The sequence below is a fragment of the Diuraphis noxia genome, unplaced genomic scaffold (genome assembly GCF_037042655.1).
Source record: "Diuraphis noxia isolate RWA-SAM2 unplaced genomic scaffold, SU_Dnox_SAM2 contig0005, whole genome shotgun sequence".
NCBI lineage: Eukaryota > Metazoa > Arthropoda > Insecta > Hemiptera > Aphididae > Diuraphis > Diuraphis noxia.
Genome location: NW_028301715.1, coordinates 43606274 through 43632346, shown reverse-complemented (window position 1 = coordinate 43632346; position 26073 = coordinate 43606274). Strand labels below are relative to the sequence as shown.

The window sequence follows — 26073 nt, the reverse complement described above, 5'->3', positions numbered from 1 at the left end:
TTTTGTATCTAATATATAGTCATTTACATTGCGTTTAATTAGATTATATATGTGTAAACTTGTCGTAAACAAGATATTATGTAAATGATTATTAAATTATATAATATTATTCTATTACATATTAGCTAATATCTATATTATATTTTATCTTTAGAGCAACAGTAGGGTGATATACTCATAAGTATATAAATGTATAGTTTGTTAGGTAGTACTTACTCCTTGGTTTATTCGGTCAAAAAAACTAGGTAACTGATTAACGGAATAATTTTTCATGTTAAAAATAAAATTTTAGTGTTTGAAATAAATAAACTCACTAAATTGATCTAGTTTTTTTTTATAGTAATATTCTGATGAAAAATGAAAATAATAAAACGATCTGTCGAGGACGAGAGACATTTTTACAACTATAGGTTCAACATAAACAAGAAAAATGTATCAATACATCGACTTAATTTTGACAATTTATGAAAAGATACGATATATTCAATATTGAGTCTAAAATCTTAGATTTGGAAGCACGAGTAATTTATCGTCCAATCCTTTGCGTTTTCACAGCAAAAGCCGTGGAAACATAAATGTTTTCTATTGTCGATGGATCATGAGGGTCGATCACGATGGAACTTCAAACACCATGTAATATCAACCGTAGTCACCTTATTAGAGCCCTAGTTTTTCGACCGAAATATGGTAAGCTGTAAGTGTTTATATTACTTAATATAATATTATTATTGTCGTATTATATTATGCTTCGAAAGTTCTATTAATATATTAACAACTCACAAGGAGATACCTTTGAGCTATATCTATGTATCTAGGATAACAAAACAAATTATAAACATATTTCATTTATGTGAAACAATATTATATAATAATATATTCACAGTATTTTATGTCAAGTTTTTTTTGCTCAAAAAAGTATTACACATAGGAGGAAAAACGTTTATTCAGCTACAATTTGGGAATGAACTGTTGGCGTCGTTTTGTGTTTGTTCATTTGTTTTTATTGTCGTTGGCTGCTGCCAAAATTCAAAAAAATTTAATTTATACTATTTTTGATACATGAAAGAAAAATGACCGAAAAGCATCCGTTTACATAATAATGGCATGAGACTGTTTCAAAAATGTGTAGTAAACAAATTACTTATACACGATGTGTATATTTAATGTTAAAATTTTAATTTATTTTAGATTATTAGAACTATAGATGAAATATAATATAGCCACATGGCTACGAGCAAACTTAACTAGTCCTATAAGTCTTCAATATATTATACTATAGTATCATTTTAGATTCTGAGCGGAGCGATGAATGTATTGATTTTACCATGATGTGTTTTTTTTTTTTTTTTGTGTCTGTCATCACGTTTTGGGGCAGTAAAAGTGCTTCTATTTTTGACTTCAGTACCTCGTTCGATCAGAAAGTGAATCTAGTTGGTACTTTGGAGGGTCAAAAGTAAATAATTCTTAATACTTTTCTAAATAATCGAAAAAACAAACTAAAAATTACGGAAAAAACCGGAAATTTAACGCACAATCAGTTTTCGACAAAATCGATTTTGGTTTTTAATGTAACTTAAAAACGAATGACCATAGATACATTAAATTTTCACCGAATGTTTATTTTAATTTTTCAACTTTTTTGGTTTTTTTTCTATAAATACCTATCGATAGAAATGTATTTGTTAGGTAGAAAAGCTTGAAAATTTAAAACAAGGCTTCTAACACATTGTAACAATAACAGTTGAAAAATTATTTTGAACTAGAAATTCATAAAAAATTTTGTTTTTTAATCTAAGATTTGAAAATTTTTAATAATCTATAATATACACTAGACAGATAATCCGTTTCCGCTCAAAATCGTTTTTCGTATACAATGATATAATATAATTGAATTCAAATTTAATTCCATCCATTACAGTAACCCACTTATAACCTTCTGTACAGCAGAGTGACATCAACGACTTACCCGCTTTTTTATAATATTATAATATGAAAAACATTATTATCTCATTCGGACACGGCGTATATCATATTATCACAATAAGCAAATACGTTTAAAAAATGTGAGAAGTTTATATCTAAAGGTGACTCAGCCAAATTGTCAGCTTAAAATTTCGTAGGAGTTATTTTAATATTAGTATATTAGTAATACAGTAATATCTTCGCGAAATACAAAATTAGAGAAAAAAATTTATTAAACGGCTACGAAATTGTTATTGTTCATACAATGTTGATTTTGTATTTTAAAAAGCAAAAAGTACCTACTCTGTTTAATTGTTCATTATTGTTTATTACAATGTTAATAAGTAGAGTTGACGTACATAGTTTGAGATAAAAAATATCTAACACAATGTGGTGACATTAACATGATGAAAAAAATCGTAACACTAAAAATCATTTTAAAAAAAAAGACAGCCACGGGAGTCGATGACAATAGTGATGTTTTAGGCTGTGTACGGCAGAGCGGAACAGTGATTGTTGAATCGTCTTCATGCACACGGTTCCAGGCTCCGGATTGTTCGGTTTATTAGAGCATTAATTTTGCCATCAAAATTATTTAGTTGGGTCATTTCACTTCTGCTGCAGTAGACGTGGGTGGTACCGTGGCTGCTTTTCCGGCGTTTTTCTTTTGAAAAGTCAAATGAAAAACAAACCACATTGGTTCAAGTACCATGCAAAACTTGTATCAATCGTCTAGAAAAATTGGAAATTATTATTTTTGTTTTTATAAAGCAGACTCTAATCTGAGTGGAGTACTGTCAATTATAGTGTAGGTATTTGACAGTTTCGCATCATAAAATAACATAATACAATAATTTTCATACATAAGCATTAAAGGTATTTAACTAAAAACAATTGTTATTCATTTTATTTAATTCACTATGGATATTATATATTATTTGAATTTAGAATTGTACTTAAGCATACACCCATAATTCATAAAAAATCACACCATGACATATGAACACTTTCCAATATAACTTACGTAGTTACGTTTTGAGTAATTAAATATAATTTAATAAACCCAGAAGTATTATTTTTGTATTATTCAGTTTAATATAAGTTTTCAATATACGATAGGATAGTAAATATTGTTGGTTGAAATAATTATTTCAATTGTTATTTATTTATAAAGTACCTACTGGAACTTAGTGAGTTAGAATTAACACATAAAACGTGTTGTCCATGTTTTCTTAAGCAATTTTTCTCTAAGAAAATCTAAGAATACGTATACTATGGATTCACAATCTAAACGTGTACATATTTTAGATCTACAGTAAAAATGTCTATGATTTTTGGACTAGGACCATAAACGGTTTACTAGTAAAAATACATATTGTATTAAATATGATATTTTGGTAAAATAAATATAATTTATTAATACTCGTATTTTTTCAAAAGAAAATACAACTGAGGTTGTTTCTCTTCAAAAATGTCAGGGTGATTCATTTTAGTCGAAAACTAATTTTTCAAAATGTATATCGTAGTTTATAATTCCACTGATATTATTTTTTAAATATTCAATTTTGTGGTTGTAAAGATGACTTCTATTTTTTTGTAGGCTTTTTAAAAATACATTATTTTATGAATGGATGTTTTTAAAAGTAAATTATTAATTAATACCTAGCAAAAAATATATTCGTATTTCGTAAAGTTTATTGTACGTACCTATATGTGTATATTCGGGTGAAATACATATTTAACAATAATATCAGGATATTTATTATTTGATTATATATTATGAAAGCCGAGAATTTGGAGTCAACCATATTGTTTGAAAATGATTACAACGATAAGCTATATTTTAATTAGGTATAAATTCCGAAAGTTTTGAAAGTTTTCTGTGCGCACATTCGATTATTTCAACATAAAATTATAATCGTTAGTAGTTTGTAATGCAATATGTCTTTGTGTTATTTAGTAAGCGTTAGTTATAATTATAAATACATAAAATATTGTTAATTTAAAATCATCAATGATAGTTGTATACTTTATTCGAAATAGTTTTACACATTTATCGTTTTCGTTTCGTGATCCATATATAGTTGCTTGATAAAATATGCTTTATATTTATTTATACGCACGTGTTCTCTCTTTGATTTAATCATAAATCATCGATTTAATAAAGTTGTTAGTTGATGAAATGTTTAGCTGAGATTATTGTTATAAGTAACAGTTTGGTTATTATCTCTCTGTTGCTTGTAAAATATGTGCCATAAATAATTTTAATGATTTTCATTCTTCTTATTTGTTATTTGTTAGCTTCAGAATTTTAAGATAGCAATTACGTTTTTCATAACGCAGAGCTTTCTTTTATGTAGAAATGTCATACAACAGCAAAACGAAATAGAAATCACTGTACAGTAATGATAGTATAGGTATATTATGTCTTTCAGTGATAAATAATAAGTAAAATTAAACAATTAGCTTTTCTATTACGTCATTAAACTTTTCTGATTATAACTCCGTTTGACTAAATAAAACCAAGTATGATATTATTTAAAACTTTTTTATAAAAGTAATTTTTTTAAATTAATTAGAGGCCGGAGTACGGTTAAACCAAAAAAAGGAAATTTCTGCTATTTTAGGCATTTGTTTTATTATGTGTAACAAGATTTAACTATTAAGCTCTGCAGCTAAATGAGCTATATAGTCTCTGATAATACTCGACCAAACAGTAACCACTATTCAACCATATCTTTCTATTAAGCATTAGGTTTAATTTAGTGTACACAAATTGTAAATTTACGATGGAATTAAAATAAATATAATAAAAAAATATACACATAGTATAATGATAAGCGTATCTATTTAAGATCTCTTATCACTCTTCGAAGTAATTTATTGTTTTTGAATAATGCGCTGTTGTGAAAACAAGCGATTCTCATTAGGACCTCATATATGTATTAATAACGGAACATTTACAAAAAATAAAAAATGTATATCACTGCGGATCACGGATGATAGACCTCACGCATTCGTCATTATCATAAACAATTTGACGTTTTAATGTCAAGATATCGAACCAATGTTTTCACCATAATAAATGTTTTCAGTGCATCACATTTGTGCATCAACACGTGGTGTCTTGGGCTGCATTATTATTCCTCTAGATACCTCACAGCTCTATATACTATATACACCTATTGAACTTGTCAAAAAATCTAATCATTTAAATGTCTTCAATGTAACTACTGCAGTAGTCTACAACTCGTTTTGATAGCTTTCTATAACACATTTAAATATTTATTTTATTTTAATTAACTATTACTTTATCCAAACTATTTAAAGTATTGATAATATGCCTGATTCAGAAAATTGTTCACCTCAGTGCAAAACATTTTCTTGATTTTGATTCTCAATATGGCTCATATGGGTTTATTGATTACTCGGATTGCCGCATTTGGTGACTGCATTGATTTATGCAACAAGCAAACACATTAAATGCACTTAGGAATCTATTATTTTGAAAAATATTGTAATGGATGCACTTAAGATAAGTATAGTTAAATAATTAGTAGCAATCTAGTGTTCAAATACCAATGTTTTCAGATTCTTGGGTTGTTGTCCATTACTGATCAAAGGAAAAAAATCCCATTATCTCTCCTACTAGTATTTTATGTATACGTAGAAAAGCTGTTAATTATTGAATAATTTATCCCTCTGGTATCTTGGTCGATGGAAATATTATTAGCATATTCATCGCCATCATTCATTCCCGTTTTCAATCTAAATTGAATAGATATTTCTTTACCTTCTCCAAGTCATGTCATACCTAGGCAATTAAATAAATAAAAAAATATTTATCAACAATTGATTTTCTCTTGTAAAGATTTGATTTACACAGTATGTACAGGTCGATTATTTTAACAGTTCACTTAATATCGGTCGACGTTTTTGAAAACATATTATTTTTTATAGGTAATTCGAATTCATTACGAAAAAACATTTATGAAAAAAAAATTCAAATACAGTTGGACTTGTTTACTATTTTTTGAAAAGTATTTTATTGTTTTTAATGACTTAGTACTTATTATTTTATTATTTCATATTCCAAAACTGAATATTTATCTGATAATGTTGATGTATACAAATCAAATTCCAATAGTTAATTACTCATAGTTAATTATTTATGAGTATTTAAAGTTTTGCTGAGCGGGATAGTTATAAACTAGTAAACCATTACCAAATTCTGTGGGGCACCACTGGGCTACTTCATTTAGTTCATTAAAATGTTAGTACGATATAATGAGTGATAACAATTTTGAACGAATCACAATACACCCATCAGCGTATTATTTTTTTTAAATGGAAAAATTGGTTTAATTACCGTACATTTGTATCATGCGTGCGTTAAAAATAAATGTTAATATTTTTGTAATGAAGATAACGTGATCTTTCTCCTTAAAATACAATTAGTTACATAGATGTAAATAATAAAGAAAGTCTAATATAAACATTACAACTAAGACTTTATTGAAAAAATAAATTTCTATATTTTGTTGAGACCTTCACTTTTATATTTATTCATTAATGTTCGGGGTTTATTTTAATGAGCATTACCCTTTTAAATTTTTGCTAAAGAATATATATTTTATTTACAATTTGATTATTTTCAAACTAATACAATACAGAAAAACGACTAAAAATAATTTAAGGAAATGCAAAACGTGGGCCTGCATTGACGTTTGATACAAGAACGATTCATTGGATAGATATTTGGGGGTGTAATAGTTGGAATAAAGAATGGAACTTGTAATCTGGTGTGTCTTTTAGGAACTTTAAAATTCAATAGAGATAAAAAGTAAGGGAAGTAACTTTACCACTTAATAATCCATGAAGGAATTTAAATTCTAACGTTTCCCTGCGATCAGCTTACGAGTTTAAGTCAAGGAAATCCGCAATATTGTTGTATAGCCATGAGCTACATAATACTATACATTAATGCAGATATGCATTTTTTTTTTTTTTGATAGTGGAAAAATACAAGTTATTTTTTTAGACATATTATAAACAGTTAAAACTTCATTGCAGTATTTGAGAACAATTATTAAAACAATTTTGATAATACATCAAAGAATATTATTAACACATTTTAATATTATTAAATTAATCCCCTTGACTATTTATTTGCATTATAATAGACAATTAAAATACGTATTTGTAGAGAATCTGCTTTTAAAATTCTAAAAACAATTATTAGACATTAATTAATAAATACAATTGTATTATACTGTTAAAAATAACAATAATGATAAATGTTGACACATTGCCTAAAATCGATGGGTAATTTTAATTTTATATACAGAAATTATAACGTGTATGTAAATTAGGTATTTAATTAGTAAAGACCGTTCTATTTAAATGGACTCTCAATTTTTGTATGTAGAAAATGCTATTTCATTATTATTTAAATGATTTATTTTTTATAGTTTAATACCATATTGATTAGAAATACTAGCATTATTTAGTAATAGTATTTATAATCAATGATAATACTTAATTGTCATAATTTTTATCTTGTTTTTGTTTTAGCATTCTTATACTAAATAAGGACAACTTATATTTTTAATTTCACGTATCTATTATTAATTATAGTATTGTTTTTTAAACAAGTTAAAATCTTTAATATAGCAATAAGTATTGAAAAGTAGCCGATTTTTATTCATAAGCATTGAAGTTTTTGACAAGATGAGGTGTACAACGGTACCTATAGAAGTTGTATTTTATTCAAAAAAATCGTCATGAAAACAATCTTTTTCTTTATAAAAAAACATTTTTAATAAGTATTGTTATTAAAAAAGAAAAATCTTACCAAATCGCCTTGATAAAAAGAGGAAGATATTAATTATTAAGTGGTATAACTTGTTAGTACTAAATTTTTCAATTAATGTAAGACACGAAAAAAACATATCAAAACTTGTTTGGGATAATGGAAGTTTTCTGTTAAATAATCATTCTGTATACCTACACATTATACATTAACGTGATTGATATAATTTTTAACTTATATTATTTATACATTTTGTTTTTATATACGTGCCATATTTAAACATAATATCGTACTTATCATTCCATTGCCTAATTTTGTTTTTAAGTAAAGGAAATTATATTTAGTTAAGAAAATGCTATCTTACATTATGTGTTTTGACGACGGCACTAGCCGTAGGCATTCAAATATATTTATAATTAAAATAAATATGGCTTAAATGTATGTATAAATTGTTATTTATGTAGGTATATTATCTAGAAGTAATTAATTAATTATGAACTTGGACTGAGGTCATAACAAAATGTAGATATTTTTTTGATCAATTTATACCTAGACTTTTAGATTAAGAAATATAATAATTAGTTTTATATTTTAAATGTGAATTTTTCATCGAAAATACTATATTATGTACTATTAAATATTAATATTAACGTTCCTATGTAATTTAATTCGTCCGCTTGAATTATCAATTTAATCATAAAATACACCAGACAATGAACTCTATATTAATAAAAATCATAATAAATCATAATAAATTGTCTCTCTTAAATAAGTTGTAATTTCGTACATTTTTCTAGTAAATTTGTAATATAAAGATAAGTGTTCGCTCATGTTGCGACGTATTATTATACACTGGTTGTAAGATGCAGAGTTGAGGCCTTTCATTCTGAATATTTCTATGATAATAAAATTTATTGTTTCAATACAATAGATGCATATTAAGGATTTGAATTATTTCATGATATATATTGTTGTATGCTTAAACGGGGCATTTTAGAATTAATACGTGCAATTTCAAAGTTTAATTAATGTACATGATTTATGAGAATAGCGTTATCTCAGTGATTAAAATATATGTTTTTTTTGTCACATTTAAATGACAAAAGTGAATCATTTTCAAATATGTAATATTACGTTGCATAAGAAAATTTAAGTTATTATTTTTTTAAGTTGACTGGGAAACTTATCGGGTACAAAAAATAAGAATAATAAATATAATGATATTATAACTATAAACCTCATGGTTTATAAGTATAAAGATGCTTATTCATAAAATACATAAAAAATCAACATTTAATATTATAAAACTAAACGTCTAGAAACTTAATATCATGGTATATTTGCATGTATATTTTATTCATATTCATAATTATTATTTTTAATAGATCATCAATAGTTAAATAGTTTTATGAGTAATTCAATTTTTCGATTCCATATTATTGCTATTCCATATGTTGATGCTTGATTTACAGGTAGATGATACTAATTCTATTCGTGATTAGTCCATGTTATATAATTATATTATCACTGAAAGAATAGCCCTGAATTCAATACATTACTGATTTCAATATGATAAAGAATATGAATGCGTTTAATTAGCTAGGTTAGGAGCTATGGCCTAAGGTGAATTTCGAACAAACTATAAACGTGAATTGCACTTAACGACGGAAGAAAATAGTAAATTATGTCAAATACATTTCAGCTATAAATTTCTATGTAATAAATTGCGCTCAATGTTCAATTAAATGCCTATGTTGTATACATTGCTCCTTGTTGAGGATATTTTTAAATCACATTATTTTCATGATGGAAATTTTGCAATTAAATCACGAGGATGTGACTATATTATGACTCAGTTTATTATAACAGTTTTTGGTTGAAATGTAAATTAAATTAAATTAATTTTTTAAATTTTTTAATAATGCGAGTATAAAAATGTATTAAATTATGTGTTCAAATTGTTTTATTTGGTAAATCATATAATATAGATTATAGAGTAAATAATAATAAAAATATAATAAGTTATATTCTGACATCATAGTAATGCGATATCATGTTCTTATATTGAGCCCTTTTTACATATTTTTTTTTTTATATTGCTCAACAATTTTTTTCATTTGTTGAAATTGTCCACTTTAATATTATGGGAGCAATTTGCTATATTCATTTTAGAAATTCCAGACGCAATTTACCTACTTTAATACTTCTTTTATTAGCTGTTCATCGTTGGTGCAATTTAAAATCGTCCGGAATTTATAAAGCAATGGACTTGATCCCTTGAAACTTTCTTTTATTTTGTATTATTATATTATTCTATTGATTAATATTATTGATAGTTATAAAAATACATTCACATCGTGTGAAAGTTATCAACCAGCTTCAAACTTTTTATATAAAATGGCTTACAGGCATATGGTTAGACGATTTTTTTTCTGCCGGTGCTTTCACGAGATCGTAATAAATTTTATTTTAACCTTTGAAAATAAATTGTCTTTATATATTTTATTTTTTATTATTTACTTTCATCGCGTTAAGTAATTACAACATTATGATTAATCACAAATCAATTTACAGTATAAGATATTATTATTTATATGATATATTATATTTTTTTTTTTTTTTTTATTGAACTAAAAAAACATCAACAACAAAGGTTATTAGTTTTTGTTAAGATACAATGTTAAGGGTATTACAATGTTTATATGATGCTAACTACATATGGTTACTATTTAAGTTAATGTTACAATTTTTTTTTTTAATCAATACGTTTAAATTTTGTTGTATAAATCCGATCCTTTGAGAAAGGCTATCATGTTCGATGTGGTCTCGTTGCTCGGTCCCAGAGCTCCATACAAGTTGGGTGGAATGTTGTATTTCTCCATAACTTCTAAATATTGATAACACTCTGTTATTATATGTTTCACAGTCAGTGTAACCCCGCAGGCTGCACATTGAGGGGGTTCTTCTTTGGCCATGAGGTGTTTATGTGTCATCCTTGTGTGGCCTATTCGGAGACGATTTATAATAATTTTTTCTCTTCTGATATATTATATTATGGTTTCTGAAATTTGAAATAATATTTCCATAATCGATATGATACGTAATTCCGTATAGTAATATTGTTTATTACAATAAAGTCGTTTTCATAATGACTGTATTATATACCTGACATAATACTATTAATACACAATATAATGACCATGTAGGTAGATACTGCAGAAAATATTGTCATTGAAAATAAAATTATCAAAACTTTAAAACTTTGTTTAAAGTGAAATATTTTCCGTGCATTAATATTGTAATACAATTGCTAATTAATAATAAAGTAGTTAGATGTTTCTATTATATGATATGAATGCTGAATTGTATAAGAAGTCTTTAATTTGTGATAATTTTGTTATTCGTAAGCAATTTTTTTTTTTTTTTTTGTAGAATCCAAACATTACAATACGCTGGGATATTTAACAATCTAATAATAAATAAATAATTAAATTGATCTCTGCAGGGTTACGTCGGTGAATTTACGAATATTTGGATGCTGAGTTCTTACTAAGGCTTTTAATTTATTATTGAAACCTTCACTTGGATTATTTGTTCTATACTTGTGTTTTTGTTTTGAGCATTAAATATAAGCTACACAATTAAGGAGGAAATACGTATCACTTAATGACACTGAAATGCCTAACCATTTGGTTTTAGTATTTTGTATAGTAAAATGTATTACCTATATAATATTACTATAATACATTTTTAAAACATTAGGTTTTTATTTTTATTATTACCTACCTATATCGTTAGTTTAGCACAGGGATTCTCAAACTTTTATGAACACTGTACCCCTTTTTACCAATACATTTTTTTAGTACCCCTTTTTAGTTATACTGAACTAAAATATACATAATACAATTTAAAGACTTACATAAATTTTCATTTCTTTCGATAGTTTGTTGGCCAGACTCGTACCCCTTACGAAAATTTGAGTACCCTCGAGGGGTACGCGTACCACAGTTTGAGAATCCCTGGTTTAGCAAATTTATCTTGGTTATTTATTGTTGCACGAAAAAAAAACGAAAAGCAAATGTGTTATAAAATACTTTTATTTGTATAAAATGTGACACTGCAAGGAAATTTCCAGTACTTCGTTAAATATTGTAGTGGGAAATCGTTCTGAATTAATTGAGGTAATACCTACCTATATTACATTCGATGTACGGGCAGTCTTTTATACAAGACACTCGTGGCTCCATTTTGATCAATTACTAAATAATAAAATAATCGCTATTGTGCATCACAAGGAATGACTCGTTATCCACCCACCCGGTGCTGGTGCCCACCCCGAATATATTCGATAGTCGCGTGTAAACGTTTGTTGTCTGTTTGTTTGTTTTACCGTCCGATTCCGAGACGTCCGTTCCGTTTTCGTTTTCGACAAACTATATGAAGAAGAAGAACTTCAAGGCGAAGACGACACAAGCACGCAGACACAGTACCTACTTCGATTAGCAGTCGAATAAAACGGTGACGTAACCAATTTTCGGGATACCTGCGGTGGTACCTACCTATACATAATATAGGCGGGTAACGTACACGCGATGGCGCTGAGGTGGCGTCTATAGGACGTGCTTGTCGTATAATTTAGATAAAGACTAAATAATAATAATAATGATAATATATAAGCCGAATGGTGTTATCCGTCGAGATTAGATCATTTTTTTTTTTTTTTTTTGGACGAGTTGCGTGCGTATATAATAATATAATATAAATTATTATATAGTCGTCGTCCCCACCTTGACGGTGAACTATGTATGTTCCGCAATAAAATTCCGTCAGTGATCCGTTTGCATTGATGGTACCTGCCGTACAAGACCGACCGAATTATTATTTTCATATTTTCATTTATTTTTGTGTATAAAACAACTGCAGTTCAATACGACGACGACGAAATCGTTTAAATAATCGTTACACTGATATAATATCGTATGTGATCGATCGATTCATCATCCGCGGACCGTCTTCGAACGCTTCGCCAGAATAATAAATATCATCATTATTTATCGTATTGGACGAATTTCAAACAAATTGTTGCGTTCATTACGACCATTTCTGTCAACTATTATCACTGCTACTGCACGAACCGTGTGGGTAATATACACACACTATACACACACTATACACGTACAGACGATTCACATAGGCATATAGGCCAACTCACCGCCCGCGCTTGACATGGACCTGAGGAGACGCAACAATAGTTATTTTGTTATCGCGTGCACGCTGGCCTTGGGTATTCTCATCTGTATGCCCGTCACAACTCACTCGTTTATCAGAGGTAATAATATCATTACGTACAACGTTCTATGCTTTCGGTCAATTGGTAACAGCTGACAAGTCCGAGTACAATATATTTTCGTATAATAATATTATGCATTTATTTAATTTTAAATTTTATGCAGATTGTAGGGCGTAATAATATTTGGTATCTAATGAGCTAATAGTTTATATAACTGGTATTATCTATACCTCTATCAGCTATACTAGTGTTTTATTCCATCGGGAAGGACTAAAAAATAATAATATCAATTTTGATTTGTTTGTTTTTAGCGATGCTTACCACCACATTAATAACATTAATAAATGCAAATAATAATAATATTACATAAAGTAATCATCAAAGCATATTACGATATATTATAATTTATAATATATAATTATGACAGTAAAAAACGTGTATATAATATAATATTGTATGGATTGATTTTCATGAGTTATAAAAAACCTGTTAATTTGAAAATTTTTATTTAAATTTATGAATTTTATACGACTGTTGTAGTGGTGATATGTAAAATATGCATTATTTTTAAAGTAATATATTATGAATATTTTTTATAAAAATTATCGAATTTAACATTTCTATGTAACGATTTATTAAAATAAACTTTTATCATTACATATTCTATATAATTTAATACATAGTATTACCTGTACCGATGAATTTATCTAATTTTTTTTCGACCTTTTTCCCTTTTATACGTTCCCTTTTCGTTTTATCACTTTGATTGCACAAAATAATAAATGTTTTATACATTTACATAAAAACTCTTATTCATTCAAAAATTCCTCACTTATAGTTCATATGTAATTTTATTAGATATGTAACTTTAAAAAGTTTAATTTAACTGTGCCGGTGAGTATATTTAAAATTGCTTTTGATTTTTATTATTAAGTTTTATATTACCACAGTTGCGTTCATATTTTCAACGAGGAACATGGAAAAATGATTTATAATATTATAAATATTCAAATATGTTTTACAAAAAACATACATTTTTGTAATAAAATAATATCTAATTTCCTGGGATTTCTACCCTACTCGCCAATAACGTCTTCGAGGCTCATGGAGTTATAGGGACATACCGCGGTATTCCGACAAAATTGTCAACTAATTTAATCTGTCTTGTGCGTATAATTATTTTGTCCAAACCCAACAGTTTGATATGAAAAGCACAGATATTCCGAAATAATACATAGAGCTATAATTTACTCTCTGCGACATAGGCCAATGGGTTGCATTTTATTTTTATTAGAGTTTATTGTCTTATAAGTTTTATATGTTATGAAGATTTCGAAATTTATTAATTTTTATTTGTCATTAAGCGTAATGAAAAAAAAAAACAATAGGCGAAAAATACTCTTGCAAGTGTACGTCACTACAGCTAGTTGCTACCTAGTTGCTAGTACAATAATTAGTGATAGTAATTTAACCCTGTTTATTCACCCATTAGAAACTATTTAAAAATCTTTCAATAAAATGATACATAATTATTAAAATTATGTACTTGAATTATCTTGTAATAATTATTTAATTTTCGTTAAAAAATATATAAACATTAAAAATTGCCTATATAATACCCCTTAAAAAGAATAAATAAAAAGGTGATATTTAATATTCCTAATTAGCTACCGAATGTCTTATAAATTTACATATTTAATTAGTTTCATTTTAATTTTTCTAAAATTTTCTTAATATAAATATTTTGAATCAAATGTATCGATTTGTTTTTATCAAAAATGTTTGAAACAGATTTTATATTTGTGATTTATAACAGAATATAGGCCAATTGTGCATTAACTATTAATAGAATTATTCGAAAACTGGTTGTTACTAAAATAATAGATATTCTAAAATAAACATATTGTTTTTCATGACTTAAGAATTTCATTTGTTTCTACAATAAAAATAGCATAATTGTATAAAGAACACCACGATTACCTACGACCATATAAAAATGTTTTTAATTAATTTACGCAGTTTCAGTATATCTAGTTATTACAGGCTGTACTCGTCTAATTTTCAAATAAATATTTGATTATTACTGTATAGTTACAGTATTATACTTTTATAAACGGTTATAATGTAGAACGACAAGATATCATCGATAACTGAACGAAATATAAAATGTGTGTGGTGTACGTACGACACCAAATTTCCAAACATTTTCAGTATTTTAAAATTAAATTTTAAGACACGAATTATAATGAGACCAGTTTCCTAAACAACAAGGCCGTAAATATAGATCATGAGGAAGTGCTACGTAAAAACGCCGTATTTGAAATAATACGTATGGCAATCTTCCTTAGCAAACTGTGATTATATGATTATATAATTTATAATATATATTATCATAAATATTCATATATTATGTATATCATTTATATATTTATATATTTAATGTATTATATTTAATGACAATTGCGGCAATATTATTTTCTTATAAACACAAATATCTGGATAAATAATCATAGTTACGGCATTTTTACTGAAGAAAAACGTGTAAAATTATAACATTAAACGAAATACAGAAAAATGTCGTTTTTTTCTTTCGATTTACGGTATTTTGTCTTAGGAAGGCTGTATACACACACACGCTATCAATGTCAGGAATATTAAGTACTCAGGTATTTAATGTGTGGGTGGTAATAACATTTAAATTCTAATTTGGAACTTGTTTTACCTATCAAGTTGAAATCTATAAAAATATACACATTCATAATAATAATAATAATAATAATAATATGTTGTTGTTGTTGACAATTTGTTTGACATACATGTAACTTACATTTTGTATCATATTTTTATGACCTACATCGTATACAGTTTACTCGTACTTACGAATAATGCAATGATGATACATTTTTAATATTACGTATTAATTTAAAATAATAAAAGTAAAAACGTAATTTAAATATTCATAATATTAAAAAAAATTAAATAATATATAGTTAATCTTTATTTTGAGCATTAGGAGGACATATTATCTATACAACACATCGATTGCGATTTTATATTGTTAACGTTATATTATACAAAATAAATATTATATTATTTTGTTCCACGCAATAGCTCAATATATTGCGTACCAGCCATGTCGCGGTGCATGGCTGTAAAAAAGTTAAACAAGTCGACCTGTTACCTTTTACACTGACACGTACTAATCGTCGGTTAATATCTATTATATTTTTCACCGTGAGTAGAAAATAAAAAATAAATGGCACAATGGCTTGTTTTCGCAATCGATTTTTAAAGAGGGAAATCATATTTTAAAAAGCCAAACGGTGCAGAAAACGACGACGACGTGTTCTTAAATATTATTATATTCAACAATAAACTATTAATTTCCTCGTTAATCGAAATGATGAATGCACACGAAGTTTAGATGATAATTATTATCGATTTCGCATGATGCTATTAATATTATGACTTTTAAAACTATTTCAACACGATAATATAATATAACTTGCAAAAGGTATTACTGCTCGCGTTTAACTTTGCCGTCGCGGCATTAAACGACTCAATAATACAATTAATAATACCATATCCTGTGTAGATACCTACCACCTCACCACCTATTTGTATATCGGCATGACATCCATTGTGGATACGAAAGGTATTTTTCGATTTTTTTCAATTTTTTCGATTACATCTATTATTCTATTCTATATTATTATATTGTTATATATCTGATGAGGGTGATGCAGCCTCAGCGATTCAATCGCTGGAACGATAGTGCGCGCTGAACTTTTGTAATTGATTCTTTTGGAACTCCGCTTGCGTCTCCCGTTGTACTATTATACCGAAACCCGAGGTGGTGCTACTTTGTATCGCATAAAAACTATTACTGCTGTGATTGTGGAGCAGCAAAAAAATAAAAAAAACAAAGAAAACCGCCGTGACCGATTGGCCATCACACAATACAATACATACCTATATAATAATAATAATATATTATAAATAACGGCCCAAAGCTCTAACAATACGAAAATCATTATATATATATTTACAGTTTTTTTCCGTACCTCAATTGCTTAGCGACGCTTTTCACTTCCACCCTACTCGTTTTGTCTTTGTAATACATTAATGGAATATTGTGAACCCCCGACTCGAGGGTGGGTGCGTGCGATCAAGATAAATCTTTTAACGACGGCCGTGGAATACGGAAACAAATTGTTGTCACTTATAATGTCTTAAGGACGACAGATTTATTCCGAAAGGAATAGATAAAAGAAAAAAAGAGGACGGTGGACGACGGTGAAAACAGTGTACACAACTAAAATAACAAATACTTTTAGTTTTGTGCCATTTGAGAGAGATCGTTTTCAAAACAAAAATAAAATATAATAATAATAATAATAAATAAATAAGTAAATATATAAATAAAACAAGGGAGAAAAACCATTCATCTTGGTTAGAAACCTAACGGCAGCAACCTTTATTTGTCCTTAAATTTAATACGAAAAATTGATCTACAGTAACACGTGATGATAAAAACTTTTATTTAATCTTTGAAACGTTTACACCTTGAATTGTCTATAAAACGTACGTGCTGATAATGTTTTGTTTGTTTAGTCTAAAATAAAAGGTTAACGATGACTAATGACCATGTATAGTAAAATGATTGATTACTTTTAATTGTTAAATAATTACACTTTCTTTCTTTTGTAGTATACCTATCTCTCGATGGTACACAAAATAATCGATGAACAATTAATACTATTTTGAATAACTTTATTAAACATAAAACAAACACACTAAAATATACGGGCCTCTATCAATCGCTTACAAACATATCTCGCCTCTCACTCGAAACCCGCACTGTCCCTCTACTGTGGTGCTTATGTCCTTAAATATTATTTTACAATGAGCTGCCTCAGCTCATTTGCTTCGATGGCTTAATATTACGCAATTTAAATATTTAGCTAAGAGTAATAATATTTGTCTATTATTATTAATTGGCTCATGCCACATACAACACTTTGCTGATCAAGATTACATTTTTATTTTATTAGAAGTTTTCATTTTTTATTGATATATTTGGGATTTTTTATGCTATCGATTTAAGTGGTATAAATAAATTAAATGACGCGTATTCGTCGCATGGAAATTGTATAAATAGGTATATATTTTTTGATTGGAAAATATACAAAGGGTTAACAGGACCAATTTCCAAAAAAAGTAAAACAGGCTATCAAAAAAACTGTAAATGTTTTTAGAACATCCATTCTTGATAAAAAAAAATCCACTCATTTACTCGTACATTTTTAACAATTATTCAATTTGTTATTAAACAAAATAACTAATTAGTATATACTGTTGAAATGTTTTTGTGTTTTTAAGTGAAGCATTTTATAGATAAATCCACTAGGTTTAATTTTATAAAATTTGCATTTTTCCATATTTTTGAATAAATTCATGTAAATTGAATGCTAGCTGATTTTAAATTTAAATACACATTTTTCTGGTAAAGGATTTTCCAGCGATAATATTGAATGTAGTTGAAATTACATTTGGTGTTAGTTTGATCATGTTTGAACAATGTTGGGGTGTATTTAATTTTATGACGTTGCAACAGTTCCCGATGGGACCATAATTTTGGTATTTTTGTGTAGATATTGAGAGATGTATGAAACTATTCTAGTTAAAATTAGCATTTTAATTCAATTTTACCGAATTAGTGAAAAGTGAAAGTAACATATATTAAAGTTTTTATTGACTATATTAATGGTGTATTCTATTGTCAAAGAAAATGAGTGTCTAAAATACAGAAATTATTACCATGATAATAATATGAGTGGTATTATATTCTAATTTAATATGGTTATTATTTATTTATTTTTAAATAAAACGGTTTGTTTGAGATTTGAATGAATAATAGCAATAATGGACGTCAATCATTTGTAATTATTTTCAGTTTTTATGCAAAGATAATATTATAACTATTTAACGATATGTTTGTAAACACATAAAATAGTAAATGTTTATGATTCATTCATTTTTGTTTTTGAAAAAACTGTTAAAAACCGTTGATGTTTAAATTATTACTTCATATAGTATAAAATATTGATAATCGATTAATCCCTTATTTATTTTTGTTAAAAATCCGCCATAAAAATTGTTTAATAATGTGTGTAATAATAAAAGTCTAAAATCAATATTATATAACACTCTATTATTTCATTTTGAATCATTTTTTAGCTTCGATTTAGCCAAAGTTTGTTTCTATTCGATCCATAAAAAAGGCCCTAAACTATTATAAACGAACCTATGAACAGAATATTTTATTTTCACATGAAAACTATGTGTTATGTATTCGCTACTGTTTTGAAGATAAAAAACAGTTATGATTATTATTAGCACCTAGTTAGACATGATGTAATTTTAATGGCTTTAATGATGATACAATTTATTGACAACTATTTACCTATTACAATTTCAAGATATTTCATTTTTTATATTTTAAAAATTATTAATAATTATAAACAATAATAATTGTAAGCTCAATTCTATTAAACCAAATATTATGCAAGTAGTTATTATCTGCGTTAGATTTCGCTGTTTCAATAAATCATTATTTTTATAGCACAATACAATAATTGGTAAAGTTTCATTGTTTTAGTTTTAATTACTATTAAAGGTAATGCGATAAGCCATTAACGGCAATAAAAGTAATCGTAATTGATGTACTCAGGTATAATGTAGGTGATTACTTTAGACCTCTTTGATCTCAGATAATATTCTTTAATTCAATACCACGATAAAATAATTATTACGGTCAGTATACAAAATATGTATTATGATTAATCATTGTAATTTAATATGCGCAGGTAAGTAGGCAGGTAACAAATATTAAGACACACTTGATAAAGATAGGCTGGCTTTTGTGCATTGCCAAATCGTATGATATCAATTAATATTATGATATCGACTAACGCACGCCACAAATATCTACCTACTTAAACCCTTTGCAAAACGCCCTATAGATAATTAGGTACCTACATAATTTTTTTCCGAGGTAACTGCAGTTTTGCAATTAACATTAAAATTGATTTAATTATTAGTAGTTGTTGTATTACCTTTTCATTGCAGCTTAGTGCTTATTCTTGCACTTTAAATAATTGTCTAGTCGATTCACCTATTGTTTTTATATTTTAAACTCACAGATCGCTGTTTCTTACCTCCAGACGAAGGCAATTGTGGAAATCGATTGACTTTGAGAGTAAAATACTACTTCGACTCAACTAATGACGACTGCTCAGAATTCATTTACTTCGGTTGTGGTGGCAACGATAATCGATTTGACACATTCGAAGAATGCGAAAATACATGCATATTCTACGGGTTTTAAAATAAGCCATCTTCGACTGGATCTTCTGTGTTGGTTGCAGACGTTTTACAATATTGTCAATAAATGTTTTAATATGTGAGTCACCGTAATGACATTTTTCGATTAAATCACTTAAATCATATATATATATATATATATATATATATATAATAAAATTAATTATTTCATAGCATTTGTTCGCAGTATTATATTAATTTTGTAAGTTTATTAATATAATATTGGTAGATAATACTTCCGATTGTGTGTAACATTTAGATATTTTGTACCATACATGTGTAACGTGTGCGTTATGTTTTTCTGTACCCACATACCTTATACCAGCTTGTTATCGTTTACAAATATAATATTATATACTCACGGTTCGAGGACTTTAGATCGGTGATCACTTGACGCATATTTTTGATGACACACGTTATAATTTTTTTTTCACTCAAGCATGTACGATATTCTAAAACGATAAGTGAACAACTGTCGAAACTGAACCAAAAAAATAAATAAAATATAATGAGCTATGGTTATTAGTTGTTGTGTTCTTTGCGTCCACCCACCGGACAATTAATATTAACAAATTTTATCTTATAATTATTATATCATTAATCACATAAAAAAAAAATTGAAACGTATAACTTAATTTAACCTATTTTACATTGTTATTAAACTTCATTGTAAAAATCCCTTATGTACATAACTACTTAATTTAATTGTAAACTAATAACCATGATGTTGATGCAGTAACAATAAAAAAAATATATATTATATCATTATATATTTAAAGATTACATTTTTTATGTTTTACTTTGTTCGATATTCAAAGACTTATGCAGTTATTTATTTCAGTGAGTATCATCACAAAGGTAAGGAATTCAAATAGACGAACGTGATCCATTCGTTAACTGTTTGTTTAGGCCGCCAATATTCTATTGTATAGTATAATATAGTAAAATATAAATTAATTTATTGTACCATTTGTGCGTTAACATACACAAAGTAACTTGCTAACCTATGTATACGTACGCTGTATAATGTATATGCATATTAATGTATTACATTTTTTATTTCATATTTTGCACAATATACTTAATATGATGTTAATTTAATATACTTTCCGAAATTCTACGTCATACTTCTGTGCTAGTGTGTTCAAAAATAACAAAACACGTCAAAGTCGATTTTAAATATTTGACATCATTAATGCTTTCAGTTCTGTGATTGATGAATATATTGAGTTAGTTTTCTGTGTGTGTGTGTACTTACTCGCGCGTGTATATGCAAGATTTACATAATATGTTGTATTATTTAGAAATTATGTACTTGATAAGTATTTTTTTGTTAAACATTTCATTTCAAATGAAATTCAAGAAAATACATCACTTGCAATATTTTTATGGCTGTTAATTTTTTTAGTTTATCTATTTGATATTTTTTTTTGCTCAAAAATAAAATGTATATTTCATTTGTATAATTTGTGGATTTATAAATCAATTTACATTAAGTAAATAGTAAATAATAATAATATAATTTTTTATACATTGTCTTGCAATAATTACGTTAACTTACTTGAGTAATAATTATAATTTCATGTTAAAATAATATCAAAAAGGAAGTTCTATAACAGCATTTTTTTTCAGGTACATGGAATGGGAAATCACCAAGACATCTTGTTTTTAAACATTGGAAAGAGTGATTTGAATAATAATAATATACGAACGGTAAACATTTAATTAATTAATATGTTAGCATAATCAAATTTAAATAATAATAAATTGTAATATTATTAATAATTACTTAAGTAACAATAATGTTTCTATTAAATATTACTAAAGCATATTTTGTAAATATTTAAATATGTAAAATGTAATATTTAAGTAAAAATAAATGAATAGAAATATTTAATTTGATATTATCTATAGTATTTAATTTTATACACAATATTTAAACGAATAATTCCACCAATTCGTGTCGTAAATTCTCATAGGTAATGTTTTGTTATATATATTTTTTTTTACATAGTTTAGGTGTTTATTTATGTAGATTTCAGTTGACTTCTATGATTCGAGGCGCGAGGATAGTGTTTAATGACTAAATGGTGTGGATATTGGATACTACGAGTTAAATGTATTTTAAACGTTTCTGTTTCATTGCGAGTCGAGACGATTAAGTGGACCTTTACGAAAATGATTGAAACAACAACATCCAAAACAACGGAAATCAATCATGTCGCTTTCGAAATGATAAAATTATATCTGGGACGAAGGGGGAAAAATGAAAAATAAAAATAATTCTGACGGCTGTAGATTTATGAGGAAACACGTAGTGTAGTGCAGAGTGATAAAACTGTTTGACTGGAACGGTATCAAGCAGATGGCTAGATCGTTTCATATATTTTTTTCTTCACTTTTCTCTTCTTACTTGTGGCACTACATCACCGGCATTTACCCACTTGTGATTGATGACTTGCGGTTTTTGCGAAAATATTATTCGTTTTAAAAGTAAAATATATTCATTCGTGCTCGCTGACAGCTCTGAGTGTATACGTGCTCAAAGACAAGGCTTATCGTTTCTCCTGTTCATACGTGCGCGGACAGCCCAATGATAATACTACCTATGTGTGTAACAGTGAGTGCGAAATTGAAATCTACTTAGTTTGTCGGAGAAAAAGTGGAAACGAAAAGTTGTTCAGAGTTCTATTTTTACGTATAGATAATATCTATATGCCTATCTATATACGACTATAAATCAATAAATTAAAATTTATGGTTGTTGTTATTATTATAACTTTGATTTTTGTTTGAAGTTTGTCATTGTTTTAATTCCAACGCACGGCTTTTGTTGAAATAAATCACCATAATCAAATAACCCCATGCTATTGTCGTCAGAAAACACCTACATAATAATATATTATTAAACATTTCCACGTATTGGAATTATTAATTTTTACTTATTTAATTATGAGAAAGATTTAAAGTAGGTAACTGTATCAGTTTTAGTAAAGCTATAATTTTCGTAATTTTTCATAAATGTTATTCGATTTTTTCATATTTATTGCACGGGATCGGATGATGCTATAATAATTTTTTGATTGAAACCTTTAGATAGGTATAATAATTCTATTTTAATGTTTTTCGGTTAACTGTTATTTGTAAGTCAATATTTTGATCTATAACATAATATAGAGTATAGACCATGTAAAAATAACTCGTAAGAATTTATTATATTATTGCTATTTTGTTATTACAGTAATAGAAGTATAAATAGTTATGAGTTTATGACTTACGAGTTACGTATTATTGTCAAAATATAAAATCAAACTTATGTAAAAAAAATAAAACAAATAGGAGATGTATAATAGATATAATATCAAGTTAATTCTTTCGTATAATTTAAATTTAAATTTAGTTTTTGTACCTCTATCGTTATTAAATCGTAAACAGTATTAATATTAAATTGACTTTTTATTTTGTCCGATAATATAATATCCACGGTTTGTGAATTTTTGTTTGTATCATTATTTTTTAATCTCACTTTAAAAGACGTCATACAGATTGCTAAAATATTTTTACCTAATTAAAAATGTATTGTATTTTTGTGATAAAGAATCGTTTCTTTTTTTAATCGTACTGATATTAACAACTGTTAGAACAATGGGGACACTTCTAGTCTTTATTGACCATTTCATCTCATTTGTCGTTGTTTTAGTGGTAAATTAATGTTAGCTTGAGTAAACAATAATAATAGATTAGAGTGTAAGGGATATAGTGAATGTGCCTATGTAATTTTATATGCAAGTGTATAGGCCACTAAGTGCAATAACAAAATCGACAATACACACTAACATTGATTTGTTCGGCGGACGAGTTGTGTTTTAGTAGTTAACAATACATTTTTGGAAGTTTCTTATTTTGGTATTTAAAGCTTCCATAATTATACAATTTGATTTAGTTAACTATTGTCGTTTATCGGCTGATGCAATATTATAACTAAATCAGTACAGTACTATATTAAGTATAAAGTTAAAAGAATGCGAATCATCACATAATTTTACACAATACTGAGCTTGGGTAAAACGAACATCTTTAAGCTTATAGTAGAGGTACACATTGTTAAAGGCTACCATTGAATTGGCTCCCAATTTTGGTTTAATATAAATTCGATCCTTGAATTGGCTCCTGAAAAATATATATTTAAATTGGCTCCTTAAATTGTAATATATTATTTTTTAACCAGGGATTCTCATATTATAGGCGTTTACTTTTACGATGTAAAATCCAAATATATTCAACTTTATATATATATATATATTATATAGTACTCAATCTGATACAAAAATTATTATAAGTATAGACCCCGAAAAATATTCTAATATAATATTTTTGTTTAACTTATTGATTTTTATGTATACATTTTATAATGACGCACTTTGCTAAAATACTGTCTGTTTTTTTAATTTTTTAATTTATATAATATACATAAATTTTAATGACGCACTTCGGTAAAATATTTTCTGTTTTTAAATTTTTTAATATAATTTTGTGTAACGATATAAAATATATGAATTACGAATTATACGTACTTTAAATTACTAACATATTGGCAATCAATAAATTTTTGAAAAAAAAAACGGTAGGGAGCCAATTCAACAGTAAATTCTTGGGAGCCAATTCAAAGGTACTTAGTAAGGGTAAAATATTGACTACCTGTATTGGGGAGCCAATTCAATTGCTCCGTTGTTAAACCCCATTGGCATAATCGGGAGGGAGACAACTGTCTCTTCAGATATTTAACTGAGTGGGCAAATGTATCTTTTACCTTGTTGATTTTTAGTTTTACCACAGTCTGTCACCCTCCCAAGAATTTATCCCAGATTACGCCTACATTCAACCTCGTATTTTATTTATTTAATGAAATACTGTCAATTATTGGTTTTTAAAATATCGAAACTTATTAGTATTAGTTGCAAATTATCAATAACTGTTTATTCGAACATTTTAGTATAGGTAAGTATTTGCTTATTGAAAAAAAAATTAATATAATATGAACGCAAATATAATTTAAAACCGAGACAGAAAAATCGGATATAGGTATAGAGAGGTATAAAATATAAAGTAAGGTATAAAGTTCTTTTCATTAAAAAAAAAAACTTTTTTTCTGACATTTTTGCGATTTGATAGCTAAATAATATTTAACAATGTAATAAACTAATAAAATATTATTATTTATTACTGATAATAATGATGAGATTGACGCGTGACTTACGTTTACTGCAAAGCGTATAACAGTTTTAAGACATTATAATTTATAACCATTCAATAATTTGAAAATCGAAAAGTTTTTGCATTCTAATTCGTTAATACATGTCAATGTTAATACTTTGAGCGCGAGCTGTATTATGTCTGATTAAACGTTATAAATATTGATACACAATTTTCAAGTGTTACTCCAGTCATTAGGTTTCTATTTGTTCTGAATATCTACATTAATTGAGGGAATTTATATTTTTAGTTACAGTTGTTTACTTTTGATCTACTTCATGTCTCTTAATGAATCAAGTTGAGATGAAACGATCCAGATAATTGCCAAATATAGATGAAGATAAAGTCGTATAAAACCTACGTTAGATAA

At 26.9% G+C, this 26073-nt stretch overlaps 1 protein-coding gene across 3 annotated transcripts; it reads left to right on the top strand.

Moving 5' to 3' along the window:
* Nucleotides 1–54: 54 nt before the first annotated feature.
* LOC107164427 (kunitz-type serine protease inhibitor conotoxin Cal9.1b-like) lies at nt 55–26073 on the top strand. Of its 3 annotated transcripts, XM_089229733.1 has the most exons (4): nt 12543–13103; nt 20270–20529; nt 22083–22163; nt 25954–26073. In XM_089229733.1, exons 1-2 carry the CDS (start codon nt 13001–13003, stop codon nt 20452–20454), a joined length of 288 nt encoding a protein of 95 aa, XP_089085859.1. In that variant the 5' UTR covers nt 12543–13000; the 3' UTR covers nt 20455–20529; nt 22083–22163; nt 25954–26073. The 3 variants fall into 3 exon arrangements, with proteins under 3 accessions (XP_089085860.1, XP_089085859.1, XP_089085858.1); XM_089229734.1 differs by lacking the exons at nt 12543–13103; nt 25954–26073 and adding an exon at nt 55–687 and having other exon boundaries at nt 22083–22352; XM_089229732.1 differs by lacking the exon at nt 25954–26073 and having other exon boundaries at nt 22083–22352.

Excerpts from the sequence above, each read along its gene's own strand:
- LOC107164427 (XM_089229733.1), top strand. The coding sequence starts at position 13,001 with ATGGACCTGAGGAGACGCAACAATAGTTATTTTGTTATCGCGTGCACG. Across the intron at positions 13,104-20,269 it reads AACTCACTCGTTTATCAGAG|ATCGCTGTTTCTTACCTCCA; the intron begins GTAATAATATCA and ends TTAAACTCACAG.